At 35.7% G+C, this 14,162-nt stretch overlaps 1 protein-coding gene across 11 annotated transcripts in view; it reads left to right on the top strand.

The window, feature by feature from the left end:
* RALYL (RALY RNA binding protein like) overlaps positions 1-14,162 on the top strand; it is a 735,427-nt gene that overhangs the window by 692,520 nt on the left and 28,745 nt on the right. For all 11 annotated transcript variants that reach the window (XM_077942454.1, XM_077942451.1, NM_001361230.2 and 8 more), the window contains 1 exon segment: positions 9,193-9,365. In XM_077942454.1, coding sequence (XP_077798580.1) covers positions 9,193-9,365 — 173 coding nt within the window.

The raw sequence follows: 14,162 nt of genomic DNA on the forward strand, positions 1-14,162 counted from the left end.
ACAGAGACAGTATCTCTCTTTACTTACAAAGTTGTCAATCAATATTTTAATACTGTTAACGTGAACAAATAAGAATCACCAGATGAAAGAACACATTTAACATAATAAGCAAATGCCAAAAAAATCAGAGGAAACAAGCATATACAGGAAGAATAAAACTTCAAAAAGAAGGAAAAAACAAACAAACAAACAAAAAAAAACACTGACTAATACCCTCCGAGACATGAGAAGATACTATAATAAAAACATAAAATTATAAAACTGAGTATTCAAAGGGCTGATAAAAGAGCTTTTAGAAATTAACATATGATAGCACAAATAAATAATACAATGACTGGAAGACAAAATTGGAGAAACTCTCCCAGAAAATATGGAAAAAAAACAGAAATGGAAAACAGGGGAAGGATATGAGAACTAAAGGATGAATATCTGAATAAGCTTAAGTTGCAGTTTTCATATTTCATCTCTATTCAATCTGAGTTGGGTTTCAGTTTACCTATGTGGGAACCCAAGGCACAGGAACCGTCTCAGCCTAATGGCCTTCCAATTAACTATTTTGATATACCCTTTCTCTGAAAAGTACTAAAAAGAGTACTTCACCAAAGCACGGTGATAAACCAAGAAAGAAGTAAAACAGCCTTCCTAAAGCATGGACTCTAAAGGCAACAAACAAAAGGAATTTTCAAGATAGAGGTAACAGAGATCCTAGGAGATGAGCTGCGCAAGATATCTGGAAAGAAATGAGTCCAGGTCAGAACTGCTCAAAAGCTCTGGGATAGACTTTTTAAGACATCAAACCTGATGAAATAGCTACTGGGTGGGAAAGAGGATTGGTTAAGAAGGAGGAGTAAGTTTGCATAAGTACATAAAGAGAAGCACCTAGAGAACTAATTTTTAAAACCTGAGGCAATTTTTAATTCTAGAGAAAATAAAATACTCTTCAGGAAAGAAAAATTATTCATCCTGTGCTAACAGCTTAGCTGCACAAAGTACTTTCATAGTAAAAATTATGTAAAAACTGAAAATTTATTAAATCCAATTTACAATATGATCTCTAGAGAGATGAGAAGTGAGTGGGGATTGCAGGACCAAGAACTGAATCCTCAGCTTCCTAGGGATAATGTCAACAGATAGTGCATAAAACTGATTGAGAAGTAGCAATATAAACATTATTTAGAGATAGGAGTGCGTGTATTTAAAAGATTCAGCCAATAGGAGTGCGTGTATTTAAAACATTCAGCCAAGTGAGTGGAAAGCCTTTAAGGAGCTGGAAATGGTGAACAGGTAGGAACAAAACGCTGCTGTTTTTCATAGCAAGCTTGTAGAAATATTTGAGTACAAAAATTAAATATTTTAAAGAAGTTCAATATAAGGCAGAGGAAAGACATTGAGTTGTCTTTAGCAACTAGATCAAACCTTTCAACTGCTTACTGGAGTGCTTCCTGTAGCTATCCCTCAGTTAACTGTAAAGGCAAGATTGCACTGAACACTTATTAAAAGCAGCAAGGAAGGCTTTAGTCAAGCCTATTGCAATAGGAGATAAAATTGAACTAGACTCTGCAAAAATAAAACACAGGATAACATTTTTAATACTAGAATCAGCTAGAGGCAGGCAGATTCTTGAATGCTGGAGCAAGCTAATGCAAAAGTATTGGAGGATGTTGGAGGAGGAGATTTGGTCACCATCTGTGTTTGCTAATTAGCTCTTATTAAAGTTAGGCTGCTACTCTCCCAAGGAGACTGGAAGACAATGGCCCTATCTTATTCAATGATAACATGTCAAAGAAATAGCTCCTGAATCTTAAGAAAAATATTCCTGGGTTACAGAAAATTTGCCTCTCAAATGGGCAGAGAAAGAATTTACAATTGCAAGTTTGTTAAAGCAAACACTCTAAGGAAAGGATGCTCCAGGGCCTATGGTCAGGAAGAAACCTACCTGTAGTTGTCAAGACAAGGGGAATATTGAAGCCATCTTGGGAATAACTGAATCACAGTCTTTCAAAATTGAATTCTTTCTCCTCACTTTCCTACCTAGATATACTCCTCTGTACCCTATAAATTTGCCAGTCTCAACATTATCCTCTATTCCTACTATAGCAGTGTTGCCAAATCTTATACCTTTGGTATATTTTTACCCCACCCCTTCTCTCTGTTTTCCTAAAGATACGCCAATACCCAAACCCTCATCATCTCTCATATGTTCTGTTGCATTCACCTTATTTTTTAAACAAATTTATTGAGGTATATTTTATATAGACTAAAATGTACTCATTTCAAGAGTATAATTCAATGACTTAGTAATTTCACTAAGTGATACAATCATCACCACAAATCAGTTAGGATATTTTCATCCCCCTAAACATCACCTTTTAGTTGGCCTCCACTTTTGATTTGTTTCCTCTCCAATTCATCTTCCTTGTGGAAAACAGATTTACATTATCTAAGGTCCCAGACAGGAATAAAACAAAACTAGGTTCACATCACACTAGAGACCTAGTTTAACTTACTAGCTGAATGAAATTTGGGAAAGTCCTTATAAAACCTATTAAATGGAGAAAATAATATCTCCATTAAAACCATTTTTATATTTAAATAAACACAATTATATCAGTAATTTTTAAATGATTTATGTTGCATTTGTGTCATCTCAACAATCTTGGGTATTTCATGTGAACAACTTTGATGCCATTTCCTCCAAAAATGTGCTTACATAACTAATATATTCATCTAAAAACAGTCTATGTAATTTTCCTGATGTTCATTTGTGTGACTGATAGTAATACCATCCATAATAAGTTGCATTTTTCTAAATGGCATTTATTGGAACCATTGAGTTAAATTCATACTATATACAGGTGTTGTAATATAAAATTTTTCTTAAAATACAGTTTATACTAGTATGCAAAAACAATGATTCAAGGATACTAGCTTGGCTCTAGTGAATAATGTGACTGTTTTTGTATCAACATTCTTTCTAACCATCTGCTAAGTACAATTCAGCTAGCAATTATCTAGCAATTAAGGCAGCATGTCGAAAAACTTAATTGCCAACTCAACCAATTTTCATAGTTATATTAATGATAATAGCTATGCAGCAAACTCAATTTAATAAAAATGCTTTGAACATAAATCTCAACAATTCTAACTTGTTTTCTGAATCATAGATAGCTTTTTGAAGTAGAGATGAGATGTGCAGAAAAAAATATTTGAATATGAGGATTGGAATGTAATATTAAATTCTTTCCTTTCATGGCTTTTTAAAGCCTTAGGCATTTTCCCTTAACAGAAATATTTACCTGTAATTTATACTTCTTTTCCTTTGATAGTCATTGTTTAGCTAACTACAACATGTGCCCCTAACTAAACAGACTTCTTCATTCTTAAACTTAAAATTGGTTATTGAAGAGATTTGAAGCATTCCCTTGGTATGTCAGATTAGACCTTCTTTTTTAAGAGATATGTAAGAAAACAGCCAAGGTTATAAGATTAGGAATTTTAAGTTGGAATTCCAGCTCTTGCACTTCTTACTGTGTGACCATGAGCACTTATTTGTTCCTCAGTTTCCCCATGCGTAAAATGATAAATAAGCCTACATTGCAGTATATTTCAAGGACTAAAGTTAATGAATCTTACATGGCCAGCACTTCATAAGCACTCACTAACTTGTAGCCATTATAAACCTTTTTGTTGTAATCCATAATGTAGGTGTCTTAGAGGTGTCTTTTAGACATAAGCTGCTGGCTTTTTGGCTTCTAATCAACTCTTTAAAAAAAAATCTGATACTCATTTCTCTGTTCACAAAATAAATGCTATGGTTATCCATCACTCTGACTTAAAGAAACCAACAGACTCCAAAATATGTTAGTGTTCGAAGGCAGCGCTCCTCCAATAAGCACTGGAAGACGTCACATTTCATTGTTCTCTTGAAGACTTGTCAATATAAACACAAACAATTTTCTTCTCAGAAAATTTCACACCTCACATTTTAGTTTGACTTTGTGGTATGGGATTGTTATGTAGAATGTGGCAAGGAGGTTTTGCAGTTTGTTTGTTTGTTTGTTTTAATCTTGGATTTATATTTTTGTTACCACTGTATGTAAAATTCAGCAGCCACTTTAACTAAAAAGAATTTGACACATTTGACATTTATTTTCATTAGTTGATTCCACAATTCATTAATATATTCAGCAAACACTTAATTTGTGATTAAGGGTCTGAGTTAGCCACCAGGTAAACAAAGATGAATAATAAAAATGTTTCTGCCTCAAAGAAGCTTTAGTGGCAGAGAGAGAAATGCACATACACACAAACACACATACACACTCACACACTCACATTGACAATAAAGAGTGATGACTAGAAAAATAACTATGCAAATAAAGAGAATTGTATAAAGTTAAGAATAAACAACATTACTCATCTCTAAGAAAAGTAAAATTAGATAATTATTTATAAAAAAAAGAAAAGTTGCTTTATCTCCATTTCAGCAACATAATTACTGAATCAAAACTGCCTATTAAACTGTGAACCAACAGTTTAATAAAGAAGATGTGCTTTCATGTGTGATTTTATTCATGGAACCTATCATTGTTTAGTGATTATAATATTTCCCATTGAGATGACAAAAGCTATGTTCACTACCTATTACTAACGCACAGGCTGATTGTATTTGTTAAACTCCTATGAATCAATTACCATTATAATTAAAGCTTTTTTTTTTTTTTTGCTCAACTCAGATAATGACTTCCAAGCATTTAGCTTTCAAGTTAATGATTGGATGATGAGAATAATATATAAGATTTTTTGCAATGAACTGTATTAATATACCCCTGCCTTTGAAATACATCAGAATCACATGTATGTTGTATATTAATACAAAAAATAGAGTAACTGTGTCTATGTACTATGTACTGTATTAGTTTGTTCTCATGCTGTTAATAAAGACATACCCAAGACTGGCTAACTTAAAAACGAGGTTTAATGAACTCACAGTTCCATGTGTCTGGGGAGGCCTCACAATCACAGCAGAAAATGAAAGGCACATCTTGCATGGCAGCAGGCAAGAGAGAGTGAGAGTCAGGAGAAACGGGAAACCCCTTATAAAACCATCAAATCTTGTGAGACTTATTTACTAGGAGGAAACCACCCCTATCATTCAATTATCTCCCACAGGGTCCCTCCCACAACACATGGGAATTATGGGAGCTACAATTCAAGATGAGATTTGGGTGGGAACACAGCCAAACTGTATCAGTACTAGACTATGCCTGTCTAAACATAGAACTAAAAAGGCCATTTTGAAACCAAAATTCAAAATAATCTTTGTAGTGCCTGATTCTTAATGATCAGTAGGGGTGAATAAGTTTGACATGGGAAATGTGTCTATAGCAATCAAGAAATAAATATAGATTCAACTCAAGAACTGTTTTGAACCTGTTATAACACGTTTGTGTGGTCTTTGCAGTCTAAAAAACACATTCACATCTTTTTCTTCATTAGAGTACACAGCAATTCTCTGAAATAGATGTTATTTTCATGCTTACCTTTTAGAGAAGAAAACCACAATTAATAGGACTAGTAATTAGCAGAAGTATGGATCTCTAACTCTATATCCTTCCTGATACCTTACCTCTTCATGTGCAAGGCATTTAGTGAGGGCTACAGAGCACAACAAAATGTTTTGATAACTGACTTGTATTGTGCTTTTCAGTTTACAAAAGATGAACCTCTATATCATCCCCTTTTAGTGTGACAACGATCTTCTGAGGCAATAGCTCAAATTTCCAGGAAGCTTAAACACTAATGAAAAGATAAGAAAATAGAACTAACTATAAGACAGCATTTGATCAGGGCCTTGGTTGATCAAAGAGGGAAAGATTACATTCAGCTGGGAAGATCAGGAAAGTCAGCTTTCCTGACACAAGCTGAAACAAATCGATATATGAAGCCAGATGAGGACTATGCATCTTTAAAGTCGGGTCCTACAGGGGTCCTTTGAAAATCTGCTATGCTTCCTTGGCCAGAGATCTTCTAGAGAAAAAATTATATATATATATATGTGTGTGTGTGTGTGTGTGTGTGTGTGTGTGTGTGTGAGATATAAATAAATTATATATATTATATATAAATATTATATATATATATCACACACACGTATGTTACTTTCAAAATCAAAACATAAGCGTTCTCAAAAACCAAATGTTTCTGGAATCATGAGAGAAGAAATGGATATGCTAGGCCAGTTGAATTCCTCATATTTGTCAGTCTTAAGCAAAAGTCCATTTATGTGTTGTAACAAAAAGATAAACACAATAATCTAACATTGAGAACGTTTGGTTTGATAAACACAATAACCTAACATTGAGAACGTTTGGTTTTAAAAAAATTATAAGATTCAAAGCATTTTTCACTGCATAGAATTATAAGAATCCCAAATTTCTATTTCTCCCTCTTTCTTGAGGTACCAGCACCAGGTCTTGAAAGCTAGGGCATTTCAAACAAGTGGAATGGTGACATACAGTGGCAAGAGGTGAGGGGTTTAGATGATATGTACAAAAACCTTTTTTAGAAGGAAGAGTGGGGGCCAAAACCAGAGTAGCCACCTCCATCGTGCAGTCAAAGGATCAGTGATAGGAGAGGCAACAGAATAGAACAAGAGATGTGATTATTGGTAGAGGACACAAAACTGTCCAGTGCTCGAGCTAGTCGACCTATCACATCGTTTTCTCAGTGGAGCCTACTCATAGATGTGTAGGTGGGTTGACCTAGGTTGCAGATCTAGAATAGAATATCTGGAAGGAAAATGAGAATAAAACCTATAAATATTCAGTAAGAGTAAAATTGAGAGTGTTTTTGGTCTTTCTTGCCTTATTTACCTTCCTTTTAATTCAGACAACTGAGTCTTCTCTAGATTAAACAGATTTTTTTTCTTTAACTCACTTTTACCTTCTTAAATTGGATAATTTTCTGTATTTAGAAAAAATCTTGGTTATATTTTACAATAATCACTTTATAGTCTTCACAGGACTTTCTGTGCTAAATGTTATATAGACATTAGGAAAAATGGGAAGAATTTATATACCATACTTCCTTCCATCAGTACATCTGTATATGCATATCAAGATAAAAAGTAGTTTTAAAAGCAGAGTTCACATCCTTACTGCACTAGTAATGTTGTTAAATGGAGAAATTTGAACCTAATAAGTTGATTTTAAAAACATCAAGACGTGTATAGCTTGTGTCTATTTATATGAAGTAAATGTCTTTCTCTTAATGAAAGGGAGCCTATGTTTTGGTCATTTATGATACCCATAGTAATTATTTGCAGCTTTGGTTTGATCCACCAGCTCCTTTCCTCCTCTGAAACAGAGGCTCAGCCCCATGAGTGTTATTCTCTGATCTGAACAGGCCTCTTGATCTACGCTTACTGTTGTTATTCCTTCAACATACAGTAAGAGCATACCGTCTCCCTTTTGTGTCTAATAGAACACGGAACACATTTATGTAGTCCTTTATAATTTGCAGAACATTTCCCAAATACAAGCTCTGCTAATTCTCACAGTAAAACCCAGAGGTAGGTATAGATGAAGAAAGAATGACTTAATCTGTTTAAATGACCTGACCTGACCAAATGGCCAAAACTTAGACTCAAACTCAGTGTCTATAATTCAGTGGGTAAGTAACAAAGCTAGAGCTAGAATCCTGTCAACTAGAGCTCAGAGTAACTAAACTTTGACAACAGAGGCAAGGCAAAACAACCCTCTACTACTGTCTTATTTTCAATAAACTTTATCATTTGGAGAATTAAAATGCAAGAAGGTATAGATACACATTTATTTATAAAATTATTTTAATTGTAAACAATTTCTTGGAAAGAATACCTGCTTATTTGCTTATTTGTACATTATATTTCTATCAGTTTGTTAATTTACATATTAGTTGTTTGAAAAGTTTCGTGCTGAGACAAAATGTTTATATCAGTGCTCGTTTTCCTTTAATCTCACATTATGAAAAAGACCAGAAATGAATACCCTAAAGTTATTTAGCTCTATAAACTACCTTTATTGTAATGAATTATCAAAATTTAGGCTATTTAAAAACTCAGATCAAAGGATAGATTAATAATCTGATTTTTAAAAACCCAGCAAAATTAGTGAAAACAACCAACTTTGGAATAGTCATGAACACATGGAAATAAGGTAGAGAAGGAGGAACATACGACGATCTAATTTATTAGATGCCCAACATTTCTTTATATTATCATAGGAAATGAATACCACCCACTAGAGGAAATAATTATGATACTGTCAGCACACTTTCCATTTGAGCAGGTTTCTGTGAATGGAATGCACAGATCCTGACAACTAGAAGAAATTCTACTAATGTAGAGTGTAGCTTTGTTTGTTGAGCACTTATTATTTGCAAGTCACTATACTAACACTTTGGTTCACTACACCAAACCCTGAAAGTGTAGGAAATTGTTGTCCTTATTGCATGGATGAGAAAACTAAGACACATGGAGGGTTAATCATTTTGACTTTGAACAGCATCACAAAGCTATTAGGTGATGAAGCTCAACTTTGAACCCAGGTTGTCTGACCCCAGAATTTATGTTCTTAACCATTGAAGTTAACCACATCTGTCAACAGAATTTAGACTTTAAATTTTCAGGGTATTGTTCACATAGACATGTTTTTTGAAAAAACAACATATTTGCTTTTGTACTTTTTTCCTCAGTGAGTTTTTCTTTGTCTTTTTCACTTAGGTTTGAACTTGTCAATGAATTTTCTCCATCCTGCTTCCTTGAGTGAACAATTTCTATGATGAGTCTGATTTTTGCCATTTGTTTTTGCTCTATTTTCCTCTCAGAAAGACCATCCTTTTTAGAAAGCACTATATATAAAATAAAGTAGCCAGAAAAATCAATCTGTTTATGTAAATCTTACTAATTTATGTACTACTACCATCTGGATTCCCTAATTTTTGCTAATTCTGTTAAATATGCTTACATGTAAGTGCACATAGAAAACTGTACATGATTGAAAAAAATCACTTAAAGCATAATGTTACCTTACCTTCTGTACACCTTTAATAGCATATAGAGTTTACCCTTTCATGCACTGTTTTTTCATGGTTTATCCAAATGGCTCATGAGCAACCCAAGGTAGTAGTCATTTGCTTTTTCCCCCCCAGAAGCTCAGAAGAAGCAATTGGAAGAGAGTCTAGTGCTGATCCAAGAGGAATGTGTGTCAGAGATTGCAGATCACTCTACAGAGGAGCCTGCTGAAGGAGGGCCAGATGCTGATGGAGAAGAGATGACAGATGGGATAGAGGAGGACTTCGATGAAGATGGGGGTCATGAGCTGGTAGGAACGAAACATTTGGTATTCACACCCTTTGGGTAACAACACTAGCATGTTAGCAACTCATTCATTCTAAAATAAGGATTAAATCATTTGGGGCTTACTTCTCTTATATGCATATATTTAAGGGAACACAAGTACAGTGCTTTGCACATAATAAGTGCTCAATACTTAATTGCTAACTTAAAATAGGAAGGTCTAAATGAAGGAGGAAAATAAATATTATATAAGTGATTAGGTATATTTAAAGTCCGAAGTGAAAGATTCTCTCCAAAATGCTCCATTGCAAAAGGAACCTTGCATTTATACGATTACAAGTGAACTATATGTGGATATAATATCCTGGTAACAAACTACAATATACTGGAAGATACCTGGGTTACTAACTGATGATAATTATTTATACTATTTTTGTGGCCAACAGTCTTGTCTACAGTGTGCTCCCTAAGATGACACTTTGGTAGATGGCGTGTTCACCATTTTTAATTCCTGTACTGCCTGATAATCAGTTATTATGAGTTGGGAATTTGGCTAAGACCTTCTTCTTTACAAGTTGTATTTTCCTAATATTGTAATCGTTATACTGCTCATTTCCAGACGTCCTTTCCTGCATAACCACATCACGGACTTGGTAAATGTATGCTGATGAGGATGTTATTTCTCATATTTTATCAAGCATGAAATTAAATATACTATCTCAAAGGACTGAACTAATAAAAATGATATGCGGGCAAGTTTGTGTGTATATATTGCCAATTTCCAAATATCTATGGACTGATCATATTAAACTTGGCTTATCCCAGGTAAAAATCCAATTCCAGTTTGTTTTAATACTGTACCTTTTGTTACTTAACTCATTTTGTCTGGGTGGTTGTTTTATCAAGTTTCAAAGACAGCTGAATTGTATAGATTCTATATTGACTTTTAACATGCCAGCTCTGTTAAAATTCATGGCACCTTTATGATTTTTTGTTTATTTATTTAATTAACTAATTATTTTTGAGACAGAGTCTCAGTCTGTCACCCAGGCTGGAGTGCAATAGCATGATCTTGGCTCACTGCAACCTCCGCCCCCCTGGTTCAAGCGATTCTCCTGCCTCAGCCTCCCGAGTAGCTGGGATTACAGGCACCTGCCACCACATCCAGCTAATTTTTGTAATTTTAAAATAGATGAGTTTTCCCCATGTTGGCCAGGCTGGTCTCGAACTCCTGACCTCAAGTGATCCACCAACCTCGGCCTCCCAAAGTGCTGGGATTACATGTGTGAGCCACCGTGCTCAGCCAGCACCTTCATTTAAACTTTTCAAATATGAGCTTTTAACAACCACCCCTATTTCTATGAAAGTCTGTATCAGTTTGCAGAACTTAAGCACCTGTTCTGAGACTGATATTGATTTCAGGAATCTGTTGATTAAGGATTAGAGTGAAGAACAAACAAATGTCCCAGCTTCTCCTTAGGCAGGACTACATGATTCGGCAGGACTAATTCAACAACATGATTTCCTCAACTCATTCTAATCAGACCTCTGCTGTCAGGATTCCACTGTGACTATACTCCTTGAGCTCTCTGGAGGCCTCCATGTTGCCATTTACAATGGTTACTTCTCTGTTCTTATTTTAATTTACTTCTCAGCAGAATTTTGCATAAGCTGACCACTTCAATCTTCTGAGAAATTCTCCTAATTTACCAGTTGCTCATTCTCAGTTTCCTGTACTAGAAATTGTCCCTCCATGCTCCCACTTTAAATATTAGGGTAGCTCAGGGCTTTGTCATAGGCCATCTTCTCTTTCTACACCCTGTCCCAAGGTGTCTTCATCAAATACTAGAGTGTTAAATATTACTTATAGGCCAAGATTCCTAAATTCACATTCTATCCCTGATCTCTTCATGGGACTCTAGAGTCAAATGTTTAGCTGCCTATCACCACACAGATCTCCAATAAACAATTGAAACTTAACAAGGCCAGAAACAGTCTTGATTTTTTTCCAGTCATTTTATTCTTTCCCAGGCTTCCTTATTCTGGTAAACAGCATCACCATTAACATAGTTATTAAAACCAAAGATTAAGATCATCCTTGACCACCACCTTTATCTTTAATTCTACTTCCAACTCACGCCCCCAAAGTTAGTTACAACTCCACGACAAGTACCATGACCCAAGCCACCATCCCTGCTCTTCAGATTTTCCATAATATCTAAACTGGTTTTCTTGCTTCAACTCTTGCCTCATGCAACCCAGTCTCCACAGAAGAAGGGTAAAAATCTTTATAAACTATCTGTCAGATAATGCCATTTCCTTGCTTAAAACCCTACAATGTTTTTCATCACACATAGAATCAAAATCCCAAAGAATGTGAATGTAAGTTGTGATGAGATTAGGTGAAGGATGCCAGTAGAGAGAGAGAACTTGGTGAAGAGAAAGATAAAAGTTCCCCAATGCTGAAAGGAAAGGAATCCAGAACACAAGTATATATAACTGAAGACTCCTCCACTGCAAGTGACTATGGTTAGTCTGAGGATGTTGTGGCAGGAGTTTGAGGGAGTTCAAGCACAAACTAAGATAAGTCAGAGAGTGATAACCTCTGGGGAATGAGGAGAGATGGGCACTATCACGGATTTGAGGAGAATGAAAAAGATATGAAAAGGCTCCTATGGAAAACACTAAAGATTACTAATTGAGAAAACATATAAAGATTGGCAGTGTTAGTAGTCAGTTAAGGTTAAAGATCAAGAATTAATATAGTATTTTGCAAACTTTAAAGTGTATCAGAACTACTTAGAGAACTTTGTAAAAACACAGATTCTTGTGTCCCATTCTGAGAGATTCTGATTTAGTATGCTGAAGGGGGCTCTAGGAATTTGTATTTGTAACACGTTCCTAAATTATACTGATGCTGCTGGTCTGGGGTCACACTTTGAGAACTACTGTTATGAAGTCATCAATCTGCCTTTCTCCATTGGCTTTTATCAGCCCTTATGGAAGCGTGAAGAAAGCAAACATGTTCAGAGTTGCATTTTTGTCAGATAAGTGCAAAAAAGCAACAATAAATAAAAGGAGTTGAGGATATTAGTTTAAAAAGAGTGGCTGACTAGATGGGTCATGGAATCTAACCAATGGGGAAGGAAGGGAACACGGTTGGGGCAGGGGGTTAAAAATGAGAAAATAAAGGCACAAAGGGAACAAAAAGCCCCTATATATACCATTAAGGACCAGAGAAGGAGGAACTAAATGAATAAAAGAAAAACAAAGTCTGTACTTAGGGACCAAGATATTTCAGAGGTGGACAGTTAGAGATGATGAGATGCTCCATGGGAGGGAGTGATAGAAGTGGGATCAGTGCCAAAGTCACAGCAGATGAAGAATTTAAGGAATAAGGGGCTCAGATGCAAGATGAGTCATCTAGATGGACATGAAGTCACTCCAAATATTGGATGAGAAAGTGAAAGAGTAAGACAGTTATCGAAAGGCTGACATGAAAGAGAGGGCATAGCCAATTTCAGTCCCAGATTTGTCATTATCAGTCCCAATTGAACTACCTAACCAAATAACTTCTCCGAGTCTCTCTTTTCTTTTTTATAAAATAGTAAGGCAAAATCAGAAATTTTCAAAAACCATTGATTTTTACTCTGGATGCACATGTTTCCTAGGAGCAATATGTCTGAAAGAGCAAGGCTTGACCATACAGTCATGGCAATAAATCCAAACCATGGTATCTGGACTATGCTCTAAATATACAGAAAGTAGCTGATTGGAACTGAGCACCTGCCTGGAGGTACTCAGGTTTCCTCCCTCAACCCTGTTATTATCACTGGAGGCTTAGGGAACTAGAGATAAATCCTGTCTCTAGTATATCATTTTGTTTCTAAGACTTGGAAAATAATAAATGAGGAAGGGTTTAACACTCAGTCCTTGCAATCAAGATTGAAACTAAGGAGTTTCTCCTAGTGATTGGCCAAGAGAAAATTCCTTAGTCTGGTGTTCACTGTTTTCTCCTTTCCAGGCTACTGAACCAAACCATCCTTGGCTCCCAAAAAGCGAAATAAAAACACAAATCTTTTTTTAGATAATAAAGGGCATCATAGATTTGAACAGCAAAGATACAATATAATTAGAGATTTTCTCACAAAGAAGAGCTGGTATCCACCTGCCCATTTGGCTGCTCAGGCTTCTCAGAATGCCATTGCAAAAGAATGAACAGGAAATAAGAATTGGATCTAAAGTGAAGGAGATTCAACAAAATGAGCTAGTAAGGTAGCTGTAGGTGGTCGGGCCTCTTGTGAGATGGTGAGAAGCCAAAGATAAGAGCACAGACTATCCACATAATGTTTAGTTCTAAATATACACTTAGTGAAATTGATTTCCATGAAGCAATTCTTTCAACTAACATTTGGGAATCTATCTTGCATGCACCAGGTGCTACCAAAAATGCAGGAATAACTAAAGTCATTGCTTTATGTATGAAAGGAAATGTTTAAGAGTATGACTCCTTGTCTCAAGTAGCTTAGTGGCTTGTAGAGAAAGGACTGATTTCCTGGCTGGGTGTGGTTGCTCATGCCTGTAATCTTAGCACTTTCGGAGGCTGAGGTGGATGGATCACCTGAGATCAAGAGTTCAACACCAGCCTGGCCAACATGGTGAAACCTCATCTCTACTAAAAATACAAAAATTAGCCGGGCATGGTGGCAGGTACCTGTAATCCCAGCCACTCAGAAGGCTGAGGCAGGAGAATCGCTTGGACCCAAGAGACGGGGGTTGCAGTGAGTTGAGATTGTGCCATTGCACTCCAGCCTGCACACAG

This window comes from Macaca mulatta, chromosome 8 (assembly GCF_049350105.2).
Source record: "Macaca mulatta isolate MMU2019108-1 chromosome 8, T2T-MMU8v2.0, whole genome shotgun sequence".
Classification (NCBI taxonomy): Eukaryota; Metazoa; Chordata; class Mammalia; order Primates; family Cercopithecidae; genus Macaca; species Macaca mulatta.